The sequence below is a fragment of the Schistosoma mansoni genome (assembly GCF_000237925.1).
Source record: "Schistosoma mansoni, WGS project CABG00000000 data, supercontig 0214, strain Puerto Rico, whole genome shotgun sequence".
Classification (NCBI taxonomy): domain Eukaryota; kingdom Metazoa; phylum Platyhelminthes; class Trematoda; order Strigeidida; family Schistosomatidae; genus Schistosoma; species Schistosoma mansoni.
The window spans coordinates 195,734-220,663 of record NW_017386083.1 but is presented as its reverse complement, the minus strand read 5'-3'; the positions used below and the strand labels follow the sequence as shown (position 1 = coordinate 220,663).

At 38.3% G+C, this 24,930-nt stretch overlaps 2 protein-coding genes across 2 annotated transcripts in view; one reads left to right on the top strand and one right to left on the bottom strand.

The window, feature by feature from the left end:
- Positions 1 to 7,417, bottom strand: part of Smp_151380 (meiotic checkpoint regulator cut4, putative) — a gene marked incomplete at its 5' end in the record, with an annotated part of 56,646 nt that extends 49,229 nt beyond the window's left edge. Inside the window, 7 exons of the mRNA XM_018792543.1 lie at positions 293 to 443; positions 865 to 1,121; positions 1,832 to 2,067; positions 3,463 to 3,738; positions 5,273 to 5,617; positions 7,055 to 7,255; positions 7,292 to 7,417. Of these exons, the coding sequence (XP_018647234.1) occupies positions 293 to 443; positions 865 to 1,121; positions 1,832 to 2,067; positions 3,463 to 3,738; positions 5,273 to 5,617; positions 7,055 to 7,255; positions 7,292 to 7,417 (1,592 nt within the window). The remainder of the gene's footprint in view (positions 1 to 292; positions 444 to 864; positions 1,122 to 1,831; positions 2,068 to 3,462; positions 3,739 to 5,272; positions 5,618 to 7,054; positions 7,256 to 7,291) is intronic.
- Positions 7,418 to 19,670: 12,253 nt separating this feature from the next.
- Smp_054640 (tetracycline-efflux transporter, putative) lies at positions 19,671 to 24,223 on the top strand (the record flags this gene model as incomplete). Its single annotated transcript, XM_018792532.1, has 5 exons — positions 19,671 to 19,769; positions 19,800 to 19,896; positions 19,935 to 20,038; positions 23,655 to 23,894; positions 24,137 to 24,223. The coding sequence occupies 5 exons, from the start codon at positions 19,671 to 19,673 to the stop codon at positions 24,221 to 24,223; spliced, it is 627 nt and encodes a 208-aa protein (XP_018647233.1).
- Positions 24,224 to 24,930: the final 707 nt, after the last annotated feature.

Here is a 24,930-nt window from a genome sequence, read left to right as displayed (position 1 = left end):
AGTATTTATGACAATCCTCACGAAGACAATTACACTTTTTGCGAAAACCATGTCACTTATACAATAGTTATCATAACTCAAAAATTCATTAAAACATTTTTCAGCCTCCAAAATTTCACCGAAGTGATTGGGTCAGATATAAATAGGCAATCATCAAAAGTGAAATGAAAACACTCAAAATTCAAAACATGAAATATCACAGGAGACAAAAAGAGACAAAAAGTGGTTGTATTATATATATATATATATATATATATATATATATAACATTTAGTGTAGAATAATAACTCACGAGTTACATAAGTTTCCATAAAGAGCTTTACTTTTCTTAGTACTAGGACTATTAGAAATAAGTGATTCAGTTTTAGATGCACGAAAAGGTAAATTCGGTAGACGACGACTTAGCAAAGCAAAACGACCGGAAGCCGGTAGATCAGAGACATCTATAAGAAGAATAAAATACAATAAATTCGTAACAAAATTGTATAAGAACTGTTACACTTAAGTGCATAAAATAACGCTACTTGTATCCTGAAAACACGTGTTTCATGTCTCACCACATTTGCTGTAAAAATCAATGGCGCTTAATTCAACTTGAGGACACCAACTATTTTATCTGTAACCCAAGTGAAGTTATTCGGATGAAGATGACAAAGAAAAGAGAGCATTTCGTCTAACAAGAGTTATAGTAACCTAGTGATATCAAGAAAACTCTTGTTTAGAAACCAGTAGAAATAAATTTCGCTATTTTATTTATGATCCTACTGGTCACTCATAGAAGAGTATCAATATGGTAGTCTCATAAACAAACTAGTACAAAGAAAAATCCTCACATTTAAAAAATAATACAATGCATTTACTTACAAGGAACAAAATTACCAACGTTTTCTTTTTTGTAACTGGATTCATTATTTAATGAACTGAAAAGACCAATGTTATTTAGTGTACTATGCGATCGCGCAGAAGAAGTCTCTGACCATACCAGACGCAAACAAACTTTCGGTAGCAGTGGCTCATCTAGTAAATTTTCAACCTGATCGGGATCAATAGTGTAGAGCTTTTCGGCTCGAACAGGAGTTTCATGCAAATTAGAAGAATAAATATTGAGTCTTGTAGAAGAGCTAAACGTGACAAGCAAAATGAAAATCACGTAATAATTGCTTAATTAAGGAAACGAGAGGTGTCTATTAAACAATATGGTTCATATAAAATACAACCAAAACAGACTACTTTCAATCTAAAGTAGTAAACAATCAAAATCCTAATAAATTATCCGAAAAATCGTTTTTAACGAAAAACCCCACAGTAGCCCTGTCCAAAGAACCCAAAGCGATCCTGATATTAAAAATTACAACAACTGTTGATTTGAGAATGAACTAAGATGTGCAGGCATTTGACGAAAGGTGGAAATGAAGGCAACGAATCCACGAATTGAAGAAAAATTGGCCTGTTTCCCGCGAGTCGGACTTTTAAAAGTTTTGCTCAGTTTGAAGGGTATGATAAAAGTTAATATTTCAGATCTGATCAGCAACTAGTTTACACTCATAATTATTATATGCATAACGTAGGTCATTCTTGAGGAGGTGCACAATGATAACCCTCTTCAAGAATTACACAACACACTTTGCCGGGTCTCTTCGAACAGTTCAGTAAGCACCCAGATCAAAAATCCGCCTACATCCTTTAGAGTTGAATGTTAGTCACCTAATTTTAATAAAACTTCGCTCTTAAAAGACCTACATTCGTTGCCATACTTGCGATCCACAGTTGACGGAAAAAAAAACACAAAAATACGAAATCGAAACGTCATGAAGGAATCATGTAAACTCACAGTCGTCCACGTAATGTAGTCATGTTGATTGAGTTGTGCTTTGGAGTTTGAATGCTACCTACTGGTTTGGGTGTGCAAATATTTCCTGCCTGCTGTGCTTGTACGAGAGATCCCCTTCTTAAAAGAAAACCCGACGGACTGTTGGCTGTACATTGCAAATGGCTCAAGTTGTTAGGTGTGACATTAGAAAGACGGCTGATGTAAGAATCGAGGTTAGTAGGCGTAAAAGTAGCAGACTAGACAAACAAGAAACAGAATGTACGCAAAACAATTTACGAAAAAACAGAATCAATAAACTTATGGAAAATAGTTAAGTCAGCCGAGACAGTATAGAACCTGGGATAAATGTACATTAGCACAAGCTGTTATATTAGCACAGAGATGGAATGAAAAAGGGAATGAAAAGTAAGTCGAAATAACAGTAGTATCAATGATAGTAGGAAAGACGGACGATTGATGAATGAAGCTCAGAAATAAGAAATGGGTCTAAGGAATAAAAAGTAAGAGATAATGCTGGAGATCAAGACAAATAAAGGAATAAGAGTAGATGTATCTACTCCCTTGAGAACGATTTTGAACCCCTTAACCTCCACTAACCATTGGTTGCAATTATCACACAGTTTGCATTTATAAACACAACTCAGAGTCACTGACTTCAAACATGGATTTTATGTCTTGATTTAGCCCCTTGGATTTCTTCCAACTTAATCATACACAAGCCAAAATTCTAAGTCTAGGTAAGCGGTAATTGGGTATAAGTAACACACAACTACCTCAATCGATGAATACTTGGAGCCTCACTAAACAATTCCCCATCTTTCCTCACTACTCTGTACATTATGTCAGCATCACTCACTGGGTAGTCCCAATACATACCAGTGATGTTTCTAAGACACTTACGGTTCAATACTACTAACCATCAAGTTTTCTCTACTCTTAAGGGGAACGTCCCACAACCATAAAGTAGAACAACGAACTCTTATTCACTATGCTCGCCTCTTGGTTGGTAAATAAACATTTTGCCTGTTCCAGGTGATACAAAGCGAGCTTTCCGAATGTGTGCATACATTTCGTCAAGGACCAACCCATCACAGTTTATCAAACTGTCAGAACAAGGGCAGTGGTCGGGGCGCGCAATTACTTAACTCAGTATAGTCAGTAAAATAGTTAACGCAAATCAATCTACTTCCTAAGGATGAAACACTATGCATTTGAACAGAAGTGACTTATAGACTGATTTGTCATTTGAGCTAAAAGTAAAATAAGTATTTAGGTAAAAGGGTATAATTTAGTATCGTTTAAAATTTACCAAACCGACCTTTTATACTTTGGTAGAATAATAATATGATGCAAAATGGATATTTTAGCACGAACCTACTTCAGCTGAAAAGCTGAGTAGCAGCATTGGTCGTAACATGTAAAAATAATCCAACTTAATGCCAATTATGTGATTTCGCAATCGGTGAATGAATGAGGCTAGTTTAGTCGCCACTACTTTGCCGAAATTGATAGTAATCGTTATAAGCAACACCCAACATAACACCACTGTTTCAATTGTAGAACCCGTTACTATAAATGAAGCTAATAACAAGACAACGAAACTAGTATACACCATGAAAAATGAAACATACCAGGGATTGACCAGGAGATCGACGATTGCCACTATGATTCAGACGAAAAGATTGCTTTTCAGCTCTCGTTAGACGTGATAAGGATGCGGCGAAAGGACTCAAACAAATGGTGGAGTTTGGTGAACACTGGATGGAATGTTCATCAAAAGTACTCAAATCTTTATCAAAACTTTTAACATGCTTCACAGATTCAGGTTGATAAACCAGACCAGTCAACGCATGTGTAGCCACACTAGCGCGGCCATCGGCATCCATTTGATACAAATATATGTAGTCCTAAACAAAAGACAAACGTTATAATGTATCAATTATATCTTGGGTAATATTTTGACAACCCCCCCCCTCTCACCATAAAAGTGTTTATTTACAGGATATCGAAAATTACTATTGTATGTGCAATTTAGCTTTACATGTTATAATTAACCTTTAGTTTTTATCTATTCATATAGAATAATAATCTTAAAATATCCTATTATTCAAAAGCACACGAATAAGTTTATTTCAGTTTTCAGCAAAAACAGGAGTCAATAAGAAAATAAAGATTGCAGAGATGTTTATGAAGAACTAAAAGGAAAATAATTTCAGACTAAGGGCTATCATAAATAATATCTACTAGTGATAAAAAGGTATGAAATAGATGTCTCACTGATGATGAACTACAATTTCAGTCCTACTGAATGCTCATTCATGAAGGTACGAAGTATTTTGATCTGCGCATATGACTATGCTACCCAAAACAGAGTAGGTAATGTAGGTAAAATTTAATCACTGTAAACCATATATGTTCGCTTTATATCCTTACCGACATCCTGAAACTGATCGTTTTTTCAATGACCAACCGATCTCATTAAAATCGAGCAATTTTATTTTTCCGATTTTCTACCACATATAACAGGTCATAGTATCTAGTGGCTTCTAAAAGCGTGCAGTAACTACTGTAAATTATAATTACCAGTCTACTAGTTTTCTTCGAATGAGTGACATTTACCTAAAAATATTCCAAAACAAACTAAAGATATCGCTTAAAAATTCAGCCCCCTAATGCCTTCGTACAGCAGAGAGTGGAGAGAGTCCACTCTCCCTCTCCAAATGCTCTCACATGGCCACGCGTATATAGCCTATGCCAGGGAAGTCCTACTCACTGCCTTCTCGTGGCATTACTGTTGTTTACGAAATTCAGAGGACAAAAAGCGAATGTCTGGCGCTTTAACCGGGTTGGTGAACACTGCGAGTCCACCTAGGGGAGTTGGAAAACCCTGATTCTAAACCAATGATGTGCATGCGCTCCAGTAACCTGAGGGAACAAATGGCGTATGAAATAATTGTTGGTCACCAGCTACTGGCTGGGGTCTAAGAGATGGTGCAACACAGTGGCTAGAGACGTTATCAGATATGGCTCAGAATAGAAGCCAGAGGCGATCCTGCTGTAACCTTATTTTACTTTCTTCAAAAAGAGTGGTCGTAACTTTTTTAACTGAAAGAGTTCTGGTTGTATATTTCAGTTTCCCCCCATCATTACTCTTATATTTTTTATATATGCATCTTACCCCTTTTCTCTTCCCATTCTCATTGTTTTGTGTGGCGCATATATATCTGGTGCCCCCTTGTACCAATATTTATGCTTAAATAAAAAAATAAGTAATAAATAAATACCGACATGTTAATGTAAAATCTTTTTTTAATATACAAGTAAAATAGTTATTTCAGTACTCACATGTGACGAAGCCTTCTCTAATAGCCAAACAGAATGCAACCTGGTTAAGGAGTGATATGTTATAACCAAATTGAGTGATGCAATAACACCAATTACTTTTAGATGTATATCACTGACGAAACCTATTCCAAAGCCTCCATTAGGTAAAGGAACTTTTAAGATGACAGGAGCAGCTTCATCAAGTGGGTGTGTGAGGCTGAACATTGAAAACAACGCACATGAACTCGTAGGTGTTGTGTTAGGATTGTCGAACCTGACTTCATAATTATTTGGCTGACGTTCAAGAAGAATAAGAGTATTCAGAGCCCAAACCTCTCTTATACGACATGGAATCCGTACCGTGTAGTGTTCTCCACAATCATCAATAAAAGTCATCCGTTCCGACTCAAAAATAGACAATCCTTCTTGAATTCGTCCAGGTATATTCTCATTTACATAAGGCTACAAGTCAAGCGTTTCAAAACAAACTGATTATGATTCACTGTACTATATACACAAAACACGTAGTAAGGGAGGAAACCTATTAACACTACTTTTTCACGTCCATTTAGGATCTGAACATAAAATTACTTACGTATTTAAATTCACTAGATGAAAGTCCGTGAAATTGATAATTTATGAAAATTAACGTTATGATTAAAATTTTATGTAATAGAACCATATAGTAAATATTGTTTTTTCTGCACTTTTTCCCTTCGGTATTAATTTAGGCAACCTGAGCTGATTAGCAGTCGCACCAGTTGATGTCGCGATATACACTTGGGATAAGTTGTGTGAATTTCACTGCGAAATGCAGAGACGTTAGTAGTACATAAAACAACCCAACCTCCACAAACCTGAGCGAGAACAAGAAGTTGATAGGACGGTTGTGAACTACATTAGTCTTTTGTTGCTATTTTAAGGTAAACATATAATTTGATTTGTTGCAGTCATTACAACTATTATTTTAGGTTAGTTATTACACCCCCGCCCTCTCGTAGCAGTAGTGTTGTTTACGAAATTCAGAGGACAAAAAGCGAATGTCTGGCGCTTTAACCGGGTTGGTGAACACTGCGAGTCCACCTGGGGGAGTTGGAAAACCCTGATTCCAAACCAATGATGCACATGCGCTCCAGTAACCTGAGGGAACAAATGGCGTATGAATCAATTGTTAGTCACCAGCTACTATAGGACTGCATCTCACAATGCTTCACTGCCTTGTGGGTTAGACCTTTACGTCAACGGCTGGTGGTGTGGCCCCCTAAGAAAACCACCTGTTTCGGTCTGGGCACCTGGGCAGTATCACAGCCCTCGCACAAATTGAATGAAATTTGTGAGATTTGAATAGACAGTGGGAAATTACAAGTTTTGTTCCCTGGCACTGCCAGACTACTGATGATTAATCCTTTTTTACGCTTTAAACGCTTTCTATTGTTTTTACTCCCTTGACTTTCCTTACTTTTTCTTAGCTCTCTTAGATAACAGTCAGACATGGTGGTGTGCATCTAATATGCTTATGAATGGCTGACATATACTGCAACTCAGAAACTAAGCACACGACTGTGTATTAGATATTAGGTCGAATCTTACTTTTCTAGTGTCCAAGACTAAATAGAAACCATATCTACCAAATTTTTTATGAATAATTCCCCTTCAGTAAACGCCATCTGGCGCTTCGACGTCGCTATAAAGATTAATAAAGGCATGATACAAATATTTTCGGGGCATTATTGTCTCTAATCTATCCCGTTTAGCAACCTTTTGGTCTTTTTGAGTGAAATCCAGAACTATCATAATGAACGCATAGACAAATAAGAAAAACGTCAAGTCCCATCTATAGGCATTACAGAATGTAAATGCCGGACTACCATTTATGTTAACTTTACTAGTAAAACTCACCAAAAATCCCTGACCAGAATGAAGAGCAGGTAGAAAGAATGAAGATTTGAACGCATCTATGATTGGAGTATCGAAATTGAGTACAAGCTCTGGAAAGGAACAAGCTGTTTCTGTCCCACAGCTCCATACGATAGTATTCCGAGAGATATACAGCTCATTAAACAGTCCACCACACCCCCAAGTTCTCCAGAAATCAGAAGGCTTTAAAATCAATGTTGTGAACACCAATACGCTTACCTGATCACTTGGTGAGGTGCTTGATCCATTTTGCATACTATCTTCATGACAAAACTCCAATAAATACTGACATCCGAAAGGAAAAACATCAACAACCGATTTAGCTGATATCATGGTATCTGACATTTATGCGCCGAAAAGTACACAGGCGTATCACATCAGTCAGTGAACATGAGTGAATGTAGCGCAAAGCTGAAATATACTCACTGTTTCCTCGCAATTCAATGCCAGTTCCACATCATCAGAGGTAAGCATTGGAAGTTAAGCGAAAAATCCCGACCATCCTAATATCCAATATGCTGAAGATTCGATTTCGTTAGGAATAACTGTTAATGAGACTGATAAGATAGTGATACCACAGATGATCAGAATCTATATTGGAAACATCGACAAATGGAGAGTAAGTCGACTGTCGAGTTAGGGAGTTCCAATCTTAGTGATTCATTGAAAAAGTCCATAGCTGATCAATAAGTAGTTTGTTCTGAGCTTGTGAACTTGTCGGAATCTCATTGTAAATCCTCTATCTCGAGAGTCAATAAAAGTTCAATTGGTGAAAATGGTTGAGGGCGGAAACTTTCGCTTAACGGGCTTCCATGTCTAGTGGAATATCAATACCTCCAGGCAAGAACCTAGGTATATTAACGATAATGGAGGAAGAAAGAATTTGGTAAATCATAATAATATGTTATCTTTAGTCTTTGAGAATAGGTCAAGTTTCCTCTTGAAGGACTCCTGGGAAGTTGCTTGAACTAGCTCAGTTAGCAGCGAATTCCAGCATTTGACAACTCTTACGGAGTAGAAGTTGTGTCTACAGTCCGTTCAGCTATGTTAGGTCTCCAGTTTCTGGGTGTTACCCCCTAGATTAGTGTTGTGACTAAGCTTAAGAAGATGTTTAAAGGGATGACTAGAAGTGTTAACGATACCATAAGCCATAAAAAGGTCATCTCTAAGACGCCTATACTCTACGGGTAAAGGTTAAGTGATTGTATGCGCTCTTCACAAGGTTTCAATTTGAGTGGCTCGCTGCTGGATACACTATGTTTCCGTACTCTAAATGGGGACGAATAAAACTGTTGAAGATTATGTGGAAGGTTCTACCGTCAAACTGGCCAAAAATGTGCTTCAATGTTACCAGTGCGAGGTTTGCTCGAAAAGCGTTTTAATCACAGTTAGTGTACGACTTCAAGTCGTAGGGTACCAACACTCCTAAATCTTTTACGACCTGGGATACTTTTAAAGAGTTGCTTAAGTTGTAACTATAGTCTGCAACATGTCCCAGATGGACTACTTTACACTTTGAAGTACTAAAGGTAGGTCCGTTGTCGTCTGCCCAACTTTGAAGTCGAGTCAGATCCTCCTGAAGTGCCAGCATATCCTCTCGGTTGCGTATCTCTCTCTTCAAAGTTTTACATCATCCGCAAAAAGCAATAAGTCAGACGATACTTGTTGTGGAAGATCGTTGATGTACATCAAGAAGAGAAGAGGTCCTAGTATTGAGCCCTGGGGTCCCCACTAGAACATTTCATAGTCTGATATAGAGTGAAGTTAACCCTGACTTTAAAATGTCGATTATTTAGATATGAAGTCAGCCAACCAATTAATGGTGGTTTGATGCCTAATCGTTTGAGCTTATTGATAAGACGTATTTGGTTGACCCTATCAAAATGTTTTGAGAAGTCAAGGTGAATGATGCCAACCTTCCCCTTGCGATCAAGCATGGTTGTCCATCTGTCCATTGCAACCAGCAGGTTGATTATGCAAGAGTGAACCTTCCTGAAATCATGCTTTTGGGGTGAGAAGAAATTTAAGGATAATGCGTAGTCGTGTATACCATAGAGAGAAGGGCCACCGTTCGGTAGCTTGAAGGTTCGCAGCATCGATCTCTTTTGAAAATTAGCGTGATGTGAGCCAGCATTCAAGGTTCTGGTAGTTAACCTTGACTTAGCGAGTGTGAGAACACCATGCTAAGCGGTGTTGCCAGGATTGAAGCTGCTTCCCTCAGTATAGCAGAATGAACCATATCCGGACCAGGGGAAGTGCAGTTTCCTAGGTGCCACAGTTTACGGAACACCAAGTCAACGCTCAGGTTCAATTCGGAAAGTCCTTTGCAGCTGCAGAGGAAGCTTTCATCAGTGTAGTAGATGTGGGTAAGTTGAAATGTCTGAGAGTATCGTTCAGCCGAAAGATCAACGGCATCACCGTCGTTATTGGTTGGACCATTAGGACCTAGTAGTTGGGAAACTCTAATTTTGGCTTGTCGAAGAAAAGCTGCATCACAGAATAAGCTTTTCGGATTGGAGACAAATTTGTCGATAAGCTTGGTCTGGTACTGAAGCCGGAGTTCTGAATTTTAAAGCTTGCCTGATTAGCAGCTACGTGATAGTTTAGTCATCATTTCAGTGCAATTCTGGTATTATATTTACTTTTCATAAGAGTTTGATAAAGTCGGCCATGTAACATTCAAAAAAATATATATACATATATTTTATGCCGATAACGGTTTTGGGTGTCGCACAGATTATATATATATGTATATATATATATATAATAAATATATATAAAACTCGCAAAGCTTATTTTCAAAACCTAGCTTAATTTATAAATCCGCCCTGTAGAGAGCAAACTACAACATATTGTACATCGAAAAGGAACCACATTAATCATACAGTAGTTCAGCTAATACCAGGGTGCTTGATATTGTTGAATTTTTGTCATTCAGTCGATTCAGTACCAGTCCAAGAGTCCAGTTAAATTTGTGGATATCACTGTACAGACCATCGAAAATGAGCTCAAAATTAAGAGACCTCATAGTTTAAACTCAAAGTACGCCTCTGCAACATTGCATTTGTTGTTTGGCAACTGAACTTAAAATTGGGAATCAAGCAGGCAGTGGCCGAAAGAAAAGACATGTAACAACGTAGGTTGATTAGTTGTGAGTTGACCTCTAAGCATGTGTCAAAACAATAGAGCTCAAGTATCCATTCACTTCCTCATCTTCTATAGGTATTATATTTCCAATTATCTGAGATTGAATGTTGGAAAGCGTCGTGTGTTTAAACAGGTGACATCGCGCTACACTGTGTGTAGTTCTACGACATAAATAAAGACCTATTCACTAATAATCTGGTTTTTCCTATCGCCAGAACGAGGAGTACCTACCGGCACGAAAAACACCAAGGGACCGTCCATAGTTTGATATATAGTAAATTCTTTGTGAAGAACCAAGATGTAGATTAAGTCCAGATAACTATCTAGTCCTTGCTTACAGTAAATGTTAGCCTATATGTATTTGCGCCCATTATGCTCCACATTCTCCAGCGTTCGATATTTTAATAAACCTAATCACTGAATCATATAAGCGCTAATAAAGATCGTTATTGCTAATCGTAAATATAGTTGAATAACTCTTAGTGTCTACCGAGCTAGAAAGCTGATTATGATTGTTAATCAACATTACAACACAATACATGTGAACAATATTCAAATAGAATAACGAGTTGACATAAGTAAAAACCAATCGATAATGTTAAAGAGAATATGTGAATCAGTAACACGCTGCGTTTCTTTACTCAGTCTCACGAATGTGGAATTCCTGTCCAAGTCAATAATAGAACATTTATCCTTGCTATTATAGAAGTTTATTCGTAGGTTCGTTATGATTTGACCACCTTATCTATAAGGTCTAACGTGGTAGTCACATCATTGTCGATACTGACTCGTCCTACATGACAGTCAGCAATGTGATGTTAGGCGATTCTGAAAAAAAATTGGACTGGGGATGGGATAATATATTTAATGTGAATAGGAATGGGTTACATATGATGGCCACGATTATGAGTCCGATCAATGCCGTACCAATCAGTTGCTCTCGCATTCATCATCTTTTACCTTCTCCGGGTTACCTTCTCAATGTAAATATTCCCAGTAGTTATTCGTTCAGTTTCAAGGATTGAGTGGGTAGAAAAAAACACCACAGCATTTTCATTGATGATAGTAAAGAGGATGGTATTCCTAATCGTTGAACCTACTCCTCCTTTACGCTTCTGATTTCTGATGGCTTTTAGTGAAGTGAAACCCTCAACATTCTGTGCTCTTTGTCTACAAATTAAATTGGCTGAATTTCATTGATGGGGATTACATCAATGCTGGTAGAACCTACCTGTACGTCTTACTCCATTTACTTGTTGAGCGATCTGTTTGCATTTGTATAATGATACGAAGATCATCTGTAGTTTTGTGCTGCACCCAAAGTAGCATGAGCTCCATTTACTGTCGAACCTCCTGTACTCTAAAATTTGCAATTCAGATGTCATTTTCACCAGCATCTACCATTAGCTTTAGTTCTCTTCCCTTTTCTAACTTTTTCATCTTCACTAGTGTCAACTGCTTACGGACAAAAGCTCTATCCTTTCAGTTCATATGCACCCCGTAGCTTTAGGTTTCTCTCACTGAACGACTTGAATACAATCTTTAGAAGCCTGGTCTGGTTTTTTCAAGACTGTCAGGTTATCCAACCCACAAACCTATAAGGACATGTCGCAAGAAATATTTCTTCTAGTAGGCCTTCTGTGCTTCTGATTCCATGTTCAAAACGAGTGATAGGCTCAAGGCTTCTCCCTTCTTGGCTCTACATAGAGTAACTAATCTGTTACTATGATCACCCTTCGAAATCTCAAATAGTGTGAGGTTGACTAGCCTTCTTTTATGGTATTAGGTCGTTTCTTACACTTGATTTGTACCCACCCATCACATTTCACTGGAGTTTCAGTCACGGTTACGTTGCACGCTTCGTGGGATCTTGGATGATCATGAGTGACTTTGGTGGTCATGTTGTTAATTTTCTTTTTGGTAACACACCTAGCCTTGAGATATGGTTTATTGACCGTTTCCTTACTGCTGCCACTTAGAGGGCAGGGAAAAGAAGGAACCTACTTCCTTGATGTCTTATGCTTGAAAGGCTTCACTCAGGTCGCTGCTTGTTCATTTAGCTCACCTGAATCAGTCGATTTGGAGACTGCCCAAGACGACCGATTGTCAGTTTATCTGTCGATAGAGCAATAGTCATCAAGGGGCTCCACATATTGTGAATTTTAGCAGCCTTCACCTTTGCTGCAGCTCTTTTCATCCGAGCAGGATTGCTGAGACAAACAGATACAATCCAGGTTTGGTAACTGCAGGTGTCTAATTCGTACAAATCTCGTGATACCACTGATTACACTCATCTAACTGCAGACCATTATCCACAATTTATTGTTAACCTATGGTTTGACTGTTGCTCTTTGTATCACATCGAGTCATCAGACAAAGTTTAGAATAACTTTGGGGAGAAGCAAGTGAAGACAAAAATTGATAACCAGAAGGAAAATTGGGAGAGTGATATATATATATATATACGCCACATTATAAAAGTATAGATCCCCAATAATCCTGTTAAAAATGACAATAATCGTGGCATTATTTTGACTTAACCATTTAAATTACAGTAAAAACAGTAGTGTTGATGCGCGATAAACGATCAAAGCTGTAAAACTAACTCAGAAGGAAAAATACCACCTTTTATGAATAGGGCGGGTGTGGTTTAAATGAATTCTTCAAAGAGTTTTGTTGAGCGGTATGTATCATGTTTTTGATCTATCATGATTTTTACTCTTATTCAAGACTCTCACAACTGTTTCATTTTTCTCAGCTTTGCTCTCCTAGGTACTTATTATCTGACCGTAATTAAGATTTACTTTATTTAATTTTATTGTTGTATTTGATGTGATGGGAGGTGCTGGGACTGTGATACTGATACACGATATGTTGCGCAGCAACCCCACAACTGAACACTTGAACGAGAACACAAGAGTGAGCAAGAAAACATATTGGGCTACCGAATAAAATGCAGAAATACTAATTTGTATATATGTAACTCCACCCCTTAGGAAATTAATCCATATCTTGATCAGTGAGATGAACTCGCCCTCCAGGTCACTTCTGATTGCCATCCGTTGGCCTTCTCATTAGGCTACTTCTGGTTGACTTACCATAACAGCCATGGTCAGACTCGATAGTTTCAAATAAATTGAGCATCAGATAGAAAGTTAACGACACATATATTTTTGTGATAGCCCGATGTATAAAAATCCTAGTCTTGAGGTTTCGTGACTTAATGTAAGTCGCTTCTTCAGAGTCGATCAGTTACTTAAATCATCGAATATAGATATTTGATCGTATTTTGTTGGGAATGCTCATACTGACTTTCAGGTATCGAAGGTTTATTCATAAACCATTCATTTTGTCTTTTACCGAACTGTTTGTACTTGAGAAATCTTTGATTGTACTGAGAAAGCTGAGGTATTTTGTACTTCCAACATTATTTGTTTTCTTTGTTAAATTAGGACCGATCAAGTTAAGCAACAAGTTTGTGATCTGAAATAACTTAATACAAGTCACTGAAAAAGCTTTGCACACAACGCCAAAGAATGTAGCTTAGTTTATTCAGATGAAGTTTGGTTCGTTGGTTCTGCGATATTAGAATTTCATTCGTTAAAGTGACTGAACACTTATCTACTCACGATTGTTGGTTAAATAAATATAATTGAAGTGACAAAAGTTCACATGAAAGTAGAAATATATCGCACCCATCGCACTCTTGCAAGAAGTACTAGTCTGAGAAAAGTCTCAAAACTATGAAAAAGGGCTCTGAATTCAATACAATCACACTGGTCTTTGAGACAAATACGTTGATATAGGCTTAATTATCAGCCTAGCTTGGTGGTCTTATAAATTCCTACACTTGATCTCATCTTTCGTTACCTGTAAAGAACCTACTGACGTCAAAAATGCCAATAAACAGATGGAAGAAGTGTTGCAAAATAAATCGTCAAAACGTTGAGTATCGCTAACATGTGTATGAGTTACACTAAGAACATACTCTAGGAGGAATATCCTACTAGGTTTTGAAAAACCGTTTAAAGCATTTAACGTACTTTTTAGAGCTCAAGTAACAAAGTTTTCAATCTATATATACATAAGGGAAGGTTTTATTTCACTGATTTTTTGACTATCATCATGTCCTACAATTCCTGTCGTTTCACACTCAACCTTAGTCCTGATTTAGTCTACCGATCTTTATTCATTTGCAATCGCTCCTTTTACTACACTTATCGATTTGATCTCGTCTAGTAATGTTTTGAACTTATTCTACACTGCTTTTTTCTTCATTCTTCTAACTTCAAGCTTGCAGTAGTCTATAATTTCATCCAAGGACCTTCGTGACAAGGTAGAAGCTATTGATCCCAAAAAATCCAATGAACAGAGGATGACACCGCGTCTGACTGAGTGCCCTCAGCTTGGAGTAGGTCTAATAAAACCAATAAGGTTAGCACCGATTTCCGTGAATTAAGGCTTCTTAATTAGGAGACGGGTGTTCTTAGCCATCCTTGTCATCGTATAACTTGGTAGCATGATCCCCAGAATTAGGATACGACCCCTGATATTCAACGAACACAAGGAAACTTCAGCGACACCTGTTTATCAGACCATGATGACACGTTCAGAAAAACAGAAAGGTGACAGGAACATCGAAACGACTTCTGTATGTCGGACATTTTACTACCTCATTAGCTTTCTCTTTATTTACGTGTTATATAGCTTGTTGGTTGCTTTGTTAATCAAAAAGAAGAAAGCTAATTTTTTAAACGTTCCAACATATCTTTTAAGAAGATAAGAACTGAAACTGTTTGTGATACCTCATAATATATAGGGGCTTATGTACAGATGCTTCTTCAACACGGTCTGCATATTTGGGTAAAAATAAGCGTATTTGGTGCGCGCCTATATCTTTGTTACTTTTCCAAGACGACGGAAAAGGGTGAAAGGAGGTCGTTTCAAGGAACCGAGCTGATGATTATTCCACCTCATTATTAATCCCTTTACTCCTCAATGTAAGAAGAAACAACTCGACAAGGTTTCAAAGGACTGTTCCCCAATACCAAGTCCATTGGATTAAAACTTCCGGTTGATCAGCACTTCAGGTCCACACCATAACATTCAGAGGCAGCTCTGTCGGTAAATAAATTACCCGAACCAAACCTTTTTGAAGAACCTTGATAATTTTACTTATTATACCTTTTACAGAAGACGTTCGTTCAGGAGTCTGTATAAGATTGTATTTGGGTTCATCGTTCCACTCACCACTCTCGACAAATAATCAATTTCAATAAATCAATTTCCATAAATTGCTATGGGGGGAATTCAAAGTATTTGACGGACCATAAACTGTTATTGTGAATATGGTTATTTTTACAGGACTTAGACTTATTTGTTTTGCTCAAAATCTTAAGTCATTTTTCATTATCTTGCTTCTAGACCTTTCGGCGTTACATGGTTGTTATATGACAATTTGGAAATTTTGTTGCAGGAACCTAAAACCTGAAGACCAATGTATTTGAGTTGATTGCTGACGAGTTACAAATAAATTTTGGTACCAGGATAAAAATTACGTTTTCTTGTGAAGATACGACTAGTATTCTGATTTTACAACCTGCTACCAGTAGCACCTTCTATATGAGAAAGCTTTTCCCCGACCAATGGAAATCAGAAGTCAGACGAGAAGAGGTAGGGAAGATATATTTGATACGTTATCAATATATTGAGAAGCGTTTGTTCTAAGCTGGCTAGTGAACGTAGGAGCTGAGTCCCACGCTGAGTCGAAACGTGATCTGGTACGGATGCATGACCGAAAGCCTTCAGTTAAACAAGTCCACTTAAACAACGTGGTCAGCATCCAATGTCGAACACTTAGAAAGCTATTGATTTTGGGGAATTATCTACAGCTACATTTGCTATTCTAGTCGTACGCTATGGGTGGATTAATCGGCGATGCTTCAAGAACGACAAACAGCATAATCCTGAACTGACACACTTCAAATATATCTTCTAACCCCTTCATTGGTGATCGAATCGTGATTTCGGTGTAAATTGTTAACTGGGTGCCTACAACTAGGGGTATGTTCAGTGTAACTAGCACGATTATCGTAGCCATCCAAGACTTACAACTATATTTATTCTGAGGAGTTTATAGCGACTTAGTCGAAACTATCCATATAACAAAGTCTGTCTCAGTGTCGCAATCCCGTTTACTGTTTTTTTCCATTGACATTCTGGAACTGTCAGTTTTAGTGGTTCTTCCCAGATTATCAGATAAATAGACTCGAATTACTCAAAAATATTTCCAGTGTTTAATGATGACCTCATATGGGAAGAATCCCCTACATTATCATACCTTACCCCATAAGAGATACAGTTCCTACCCTACTCACCTCACCAAAAGGGTCTGAATTCTGAAAAGGACAGTACAGTAGCATTTGAAAGAACGTGAATGATCATTCGAAATAGTTGCAATCGGTATACGAACTGAGAAATCCTAGAAGCGCCCAGTTCACAATTCAATAGTCGGAAAGAAACCGGCATTTAAGTCAGAAATGAATCAGTGTGAACACTTTGAGGTATTGTATGTTGGAATTTTAAACGGGGCACCGAAACAGTTACATGAAAATCGTTAATTAGTACAAACGATACATTATGATGATGGGGTGTAAGTGCAGAAAAAACCTCTAACCAGAATAAAAAGGTTAAATCTTACTCAACCGCTAGACAAGAGGTGGTCATTTTACTTCAGGAACTAGTGATTGTACAATTCAACCGAACAAAGTTTAAACGATGAAGGCGTCAAGGTCGGTGCCTCTCAAGGCTGAGTACCTGTAGCTTATTTGAAATTTTGTTCATAATTGTCTGCTGGTCTGTAGTGGTTTTTCAGTTCGTAATCCTGCTCAAATCTCGTTTCTGCGAGTAGTCCTTCATCAATGAAGGTGGTGCCCAATAGTGGGTTCCAGGGTTCATTCTTAAACCATTCTACAGAATTCTTACCGAATATAGGGAGATATCTCCCTATTTTAGGGAAAATTTTTTCCTGGTTGGGTAACTATTGGGAAAACTGCCACAGAAAAATTTGGGGAAATAGTACAATAACCTGGAAATTTGGTCACGTCTGGGGAAATTCAGGTTCTACTCAATATTTCCCCAGAATCTTATAACACTTTGGGATGTTTCCCCGAAATTCCCACAAACTTTGGAACAAAGTACCACATTCCTTACAAATTTTGGGGAAAACCCCATAACCTACCAGAAGTTTTCTATAATTTCACCAACGCAGTTAGGTTGGGTAGTATTCTGTTAGTGTTCCTGCAGAAACTCTAATCATGAAATAAGAGGTGATTAGGCGTATAAAAACCGAATTGGTGAAAAATTTTAAGCCTACAATATCACCTGACCAACTGTCGTCTTTGGATAGCTTGCAAGTCATACATGTTGGAAATACGGAGGAATTCAAATAACATCTTCAAGCTTGACGCACAACATAGGTTTATGAACGGGATATGACGAGTTAAAAGATGCTTTTATGGTGTCAGAAACATAGGGTTCGGACCATTTAGTTCTCCAGATAGTTCGAAAATGTTCAAATAAGGATTTTTTTAGTCGCTAGAACGAGGCGCAATACGACTGTGAGCTATTATTTTTCGTGTAAACTAATTAATCATACGCATGCCTAAAATTTTCATAAAATGATGTTTTTGAGCCTTCAAATGAAGTAAGTTGGAGCATCTAGATATTTCATCTACGCTTAGTTTCATTTTGAGGAGGACAGAAGGCTGGAGGACCTCCGTTACTTCTGAAAATGGGGTCCCTCAGTTTAACCAACCTTCTGTTAAAAACTTCACCAAATGGAGATTAGGTCGACTGTCGAGTTAGGGAGTTCCAGTCTTAGTGATTCATTGAAAAAGTCCATAGTTGATCAGTAAGTAGTTTGTTCTGAGCTTGTGAACTTGTCGGAATCTCATTATAAATCCTCTATCTCCAGAGTCAAAAAAGTGAGACCCTATCAGATGCGAACTTATTATTAGACAGTTTTAGAACTGTGGTCAAGTCACCTCTAGCCTTCCTATATGACAAGCAGAATGGGTTTAGTTCAGCCGGTCTCTCGTCATACGGTAGCTCTGCGATTCCGAGAATCCAATTGTTTGTGGTTCCTTGAGCATTTTTCAACTGCTCATTGTCTTTATCAGGCTGAAGCTGACTGCTCGTGCGCAGTAGTTAAGTTTAGTACAAACGAATACTTGGCGAAGTTGAAGGTTCTATCATCTACGTGGCCAAAGGCTCTACTCATCAACCAGAGGGTTCTGGAAGTTTTGGCAGTTTTTGGGACTTGACTGACAACAACTCCTAAATCAGTGTGTGTCTGAACAACAGGTTGCTCGATATTATTCACCGGTTATGTGTCCTTACCTTGGTGACCAATATACAACATAGTACATTTGGAAGCACTTATCGGTAACGATCAAATTCTAGAACATTCAGATACTTTCTGCAGGTCATTTTGAAGCTCAAAACTAGCACCCTCACTTTCTATCTTTCCCCATATCTTGATATCCTTAGCATATAAGGAAACCGATGATTGTAGGAGACCAAGTAGGTTGTTTGCACATAAGAGGAGTAATACTGGCCCCAAAGCTGTACTCTGGGGCACTCCCCTCCAGCTAGACAACTTCGAGTCAACCCGTACACTTTAGTTGACGCCTAATCAAGAAATCGTTTATCCACATAAGCGGCTTACCTTCAATCCCGATATCATAGCTTAGACAACAGCATGTTATCTGGAATTTTTTCAAAGGCTTAAATGAAGTCGATGAAAGCTACATCCATAGGTGACTTTTGGTCTGTAAGGGCTCATCAGCCTTCTCGAGCTACTAATAATTTCATGAAACATGAATAAGCTGTTTTAAAACCGCACTGCTTTTCAGAAAGAATCAGTTTTCGTCTGGATACTTAAATACGTTTTTCGGAATGGTCTTTTCAAGAACCTTGACAATCAAACTGGTTAGGCTTACGGGTTGATTGTTCTCAGGTATTTTTTGAAGACGGGACTTATAGTGTTATTCCAGTTCTTTGATGATATACCCTGAGTTATAGATAGGTTAAACCATATGCTTAAGGGATTAACGCCATTATCACTTCTGTAGCTTCTTATTTTCCTTCGATATATGTACTGCCAAGTTTAGCAGTAATAATAAACTCCTAACCGCTTGAAAATATTTCCTGTGTTTATGGCATGCCACAATTACTTTCTTAGATGAAGTTCATTTTCTTGTGATTCAATAAGTTGCTTCTCATCTTTCATGCTCTATGTTCTGCTACATGGTATTTTTGTTGGTACAGAACTGACCTAATCTTCCCATAAATTCAACATTACAAAATATTCTTAATTAATTTTTAAGTAATACTAGGTACATGTAAGTCGGCGTTTCCAACTATTTTGAAGATGACTATTTCGAGAAATATGCTTGTTATTTTTGTTTTCCTCTTCCTCGACATCGTAACTGTGAGTATGATTCTACCATGGATGCCTTCTCTTTTAGAAACATACGAGTCTGAAAAAGTAAGTTGCATTATTTGTATATTACAAAAGGAATGGTTTTATATTTTGTCCAAGAAATATGTCCAACACATGGGTTTTGCTTTGGGTTTTCAAGAAGGTTCTACATGGGACAGAGTATTCATTGGAGGTATGTTTCACAATTTAGCAACAATATTTTCGTTTTAGGCCTTCTATCGTCATTATCATCCTTGATGCAATTTGTTTCATCTCCTGTAGCTGGGGCTTTATCAGACTATTTTGGTAGAAAGCCGATCTTAATTGTCCTTCAGGTTTGTGGGTATATATATGACTTGGCTATTGCCATCCAGAATTTTCCTGGGTAGCATAAAGACATCGTTTTAGAAAACGTCAGTAACAGTTGTGCAACTTGCGTGTAACGTGGTAAAGCCACCCAGTTTATGATGCATCAGAATATCCTGTTAAAATAACTTTAGCAGAATATATTTGTTGTACAATTGTAAATAACGACTATGGTAGAGTAGGTAGTGAAATTCGTAGATGTTTTAGTTGAATAGAATGATTTTATAATTTAGTGAACAGAGAATAGTTGGGGACAATTGAATGTATTTAATTACGAATGACAGACTATCTCACTGAATTCTGATAACCATACAACAAACAATTAATTTGCAAATAACAACCAATTGTCTCAATCTTCACTGTTTCTTCTGTAAATATCAGTTCATCTTCTCTAATTCCACTGTTCATGCATCTTCCTACCAATTGCGTTTCATTTCAGTTCTTTCCTTATCGGTCTTCTGCCGAAATACATTCCATGTCTGACCGTTGCCATATACTAATTATGTGGATATAAGTAGACCACACTACACTCGTCCCCCCTTTAAAGCATTCGTTCATGCGGTGGTTCTGTTCACCGTGCACACTTTCTTCTTGTACTGCAGTCTGTGCCAAGCTCTCTGTCAAAATGTCGAGTCTGCGGCGCGCTGACCTCCATAGCTCCGTCGACCTGCCGGGGACCAACATCCGACATCCACCCGGCACCTGGGACGTTCAACACCCGTACTCCACCGGCCTGCTGAGCCATTTACATCCGATGTCCGCCCAGCAGCCGCACGTCCCACCGCTCGTCTCCATCGACAGCACTTGCTACAGCCAACGAGGCCCCGCCACAACACTCCACTCGACGTCAACTCTAAGCACCAGACTTCCCCAACCAGCACCTCGACTCCAAGATCGCAGCGGTGTCCACAGAACAGCACCCTTCCTCCTCCTGGTTGGCAGCTGTTAAGATTCCAATCGTAGAAAAGTGGGAACAATTACTGACTAATTGTGCTTTAATGCTGTTGTTAAGTTGTGAATATGAAGTAATTTACATTGACTTACTAGCTTTTTTTAACACAGACTCTTCAAAGCTATTCTTTTAATTATGGCTGAAAAGCAAAAGATTCAATAGTGATATGACGAATGAACTAAAATATGTATCTTCAGTATACTACAATAATACGGTAATAAGACTGATCTGAGTTACAGAGTTCACAATACCACCAGACTGAATAATCGAACAACCCAACAAATCACGTACCACCAGATACCAGACTCGCGACCAAAAGCAAAGGGCCAGAGTAACATTAGACAATACTTAATTCTACAAAACTGAATGCTTTCACTCTCGTTAAGTCCAGAGTATAAATTAATAAGATGGAATAAAATCAAAAATTTAAAAGTCATAAAGCTGCACTCTTGTCTGTCCATACTCAGCAAACAATCACGCTTACCGTCCTTCGATTCTTACTTCTTTACGTCTGTTATCTTTGGTGGAGGAAAATTGGCCGCCCACCAGCATTCTCAATGCAACTCTGTCCTGGACAATCCTTTCCAGTTGTTATTCATCCTTCTCATGTCTGCTTCCCATTGCCTACACAATGTATTTCTTGGTCTTCCTATATTCCTGTTCCCTTCACGATTCCAAGTTAGCGCTCGCCTCCTGATGCAGTTTGATGATTTCCACAATGTATATCCTATCCACTTGAGACGTCTTTTTCGAATTTCCTCTTCATCTGGAATCTGGTTTGTTCTCTCACACAGTAGGCTGTTGCTGATAATATCCCGTCAACCGATCTGTAGTATCTTGCGTAGACAGTTGTTTACAAATACCTGTACTGTTTTGATGATGGTTGTGGTAGTTCTCCACGTTTCAGCTCCGTACAGCAGAACTGTGTTGACGTTCGTATTGCAGATTCCGACTTTGATGTTGTCTGACGGTTGTTTTGAGTTCCATATGTTCTACAATTGTAGGAATGTGGCCCTTACTTTTCCAATCTTCGCCTTTACGTCTGCACCAGTTCCTCCACATTCATCGATGATGCTGCTAGGATACATGAGAGTTTACACATCTTCCCAGTTATTTCTGGAGAGAATGTGGAGCGTATTTGCAGATACTTGTGTGTCTGACTTCAATGCTTCAGCTGGCATTTTGTCAGATCCTGCTGCTTTCCCACTCTTGATTAGTCTGATGGCCATCCTGATTCCTTCGATCGTTGGTTGAGTAACATCTATAGGAAGGTTTGTAGGTGCTGCTTCAATGTCCGGTGGATTCAATGGAGCCGGTTTATTCAAGAGATCTTCAAAGTGTTCTACCCATCTGTTCCCCTGTCCTTGAATTTCGGTGATTGGCTTTCCCCCTTTTTCTTTGACTGATCTCTGATTTACAATAGTTCCCTGTCAGTTTCTTCGTTGTGTCATGTAGTTGTTTCATATTTCCTTCTGTTACAGCTTTTTCCACTGTCGTTGCTAGCTCTTCCACATATTTCTATTTGTCAGCTCTAATGCTGTTCTTCGCTTGCTTGTTTGCTTCTGTGTATTCAGTTTGTGCATTGACTTTCTCTGTTCTTGTTCTACTGTTGTTAATTGCTGTCTCCTTGTTCTTCCTTTCTTGAATCTTGGCGAGGGTTTCAATGGAGATCCATTCCTTATGATAATGATTGTTGCGGCCGAGCACCTCGTGACACGTTGAAGTTAGTGCTTCTTTGACCCCTTTCCACTTGTCCACCATAGCAGTTTCTTCTTCTTTCAGTAGGTCTTGTGAGGCTTGAAATCTGTTGTTGAGAGTTATATTGAATTCGTTGAGTTTGTCAGTATGTCGAAGGAAGACTGTATTGAACCTTTGTAATGCTGTTTCTCCAGTTTTCCACTGCTTCTCCAATTTCAGTTTCATCTTGGCGACCACCAGGTGGTGATCTGAAGTTTTGTCAACTCCTCTCCTAGTTCTCACATCTTCCACTGACCTTCTGAATATTTTAGTGATGCAAACATGATCTGTCTGGTTCTCCGTGATGTGATTTGGTGAGACCCATGTAGCTTTGTGTATGCATTTTGTTTTTTGTGACCAGAGTACGGCAGCATCTCTGCCGAATTTATTCTTTTCTGTCGAGCTTGGGTCCAATGGGTTTCCCTGGTTCCGAGAACCACCAAGTTGTATCTCCTCATTTCCGTAGCTATTTGACTGGTCCTCGCGGTTTCCCACATTGTCCGAACATTCCATTTACCTATATTAATTTTTGATCTGTCTGTTAGAAGGTGCATCAGCCTCATGACTTCCGAAGAATCTTGGCTTTCATTATGAGGCGTTATAATTCTTCTTCATGAAGATCCTTCAACCCAGAGGGCAGAGTTTGAATGGTTTAATTTGTTTAATCTGGTCAGTGTTTTTTTGGCAATGTTGTTATTTACGTGATGGGGTTGTCGACCCCATGCTCAACCCTCCTCCGTTGTGTGTGCATGGGACTGGCAGTAGCTGTGGAATGGCTACAGGGGAAATAGTATTTATTTTCTGTTAGATTACGTGTTGTGTTGAAGTACGATGTAATTAGTTTTACACAATGATTATTTCTTTGTTGTATTTTTTTCAACTTTTTTATTTAACAGGTATCGCTTATAATCGTTAATGTTTTCTGGTCAGCGTTAGGTAAGTCATTTTTGTGGCTACTGATATATCGTGTATTATGTGGTGCTGCACGAGCAAATGTCGGTGTTGTATTAGCACTTGTTGGCGATATCAGCAGTGATACATTGCGTACTAAAGGAATGGCGGTTGTTGGTCTGGCTTATGGTATCGGATTCACTGTAGGACCACCATGCTCAGTTATCTTACTTAGCCGGTGGAAAGTACATACATCAACTGAATACTTAAGCTGTACGCTCGGTTCTACATGTTTGCTCCTTAATTGTATAAATCTACTAATCTTGATTTTCGCTCTGCCGAGTACGTTACAAAAGGTATGTTTTCTCATTATTTAATATCACGTTTCTGCAAATTATTCTATAACTCACGCATTTAAAAACACTATCGAAAATTTTTATTTTGAGATTAAAGTTTTAATAATTTTGTCCTTTGTAATCCCAATTAGTCGGTTGCGAAAGTTTCACATTATAATAGAAGATATGCTCCAGACAAATATCTTGAAACTGAGGGTTATGCAGATTATGCATCTTAACTAAACTAAACTAAGTTTATTATGTATTGAAAGATTCGTTATTTTCTCACGAATGACTAGGAACAACGTTTTAGTCGGAATAATAATTTATTTTAGTCTCAGCTACCTGCAACCTACGTGGTAGTGTTCATCTCATTATTAAAAGATTATTCAGTCTCCGGTGTATGGATAATTTTGTGATGGTATGAAGACTATGCAAAACTCAGTTGATCATTCAATGGTCAACATCTAAAGTATGACTTGTACTGTGCACCAACAAAATACAAAGTACTGCATTCAAGAGGCTGTACCACTCATGGTGAATTGTTGGGAGTAATCGAGATGTTTGCACATTTATACGACTGTACTGAAGGTCAGTGGAAGATGTGAGAACTAGGAGAGGAGTTGACAAAACTTCAGATCACCACCTGGTGGTCGCCAAGATGAAACTGAAATTGGAGAAGCAGTGGAAAACTGGAGAAACAGCATTACAAAGGTTCAATACAGTCTTCCTTCGACATACTGACAAACTCAACGAATTCAATATAACTCTCAACAACAGGTTTCAAGCCTCACAAGATCTACTGAAAGAAGAAGAAACTGCTATGGTGGACAAGTGGAAAGGGGTCAAAGAAGCACTAACTTCAACGTGTCACGAGGTGCTCGGCCGCAACAATCATTATCATAAGGAATGGATCTCCATTGAAACCCTCGCAAGAATTCAGAAA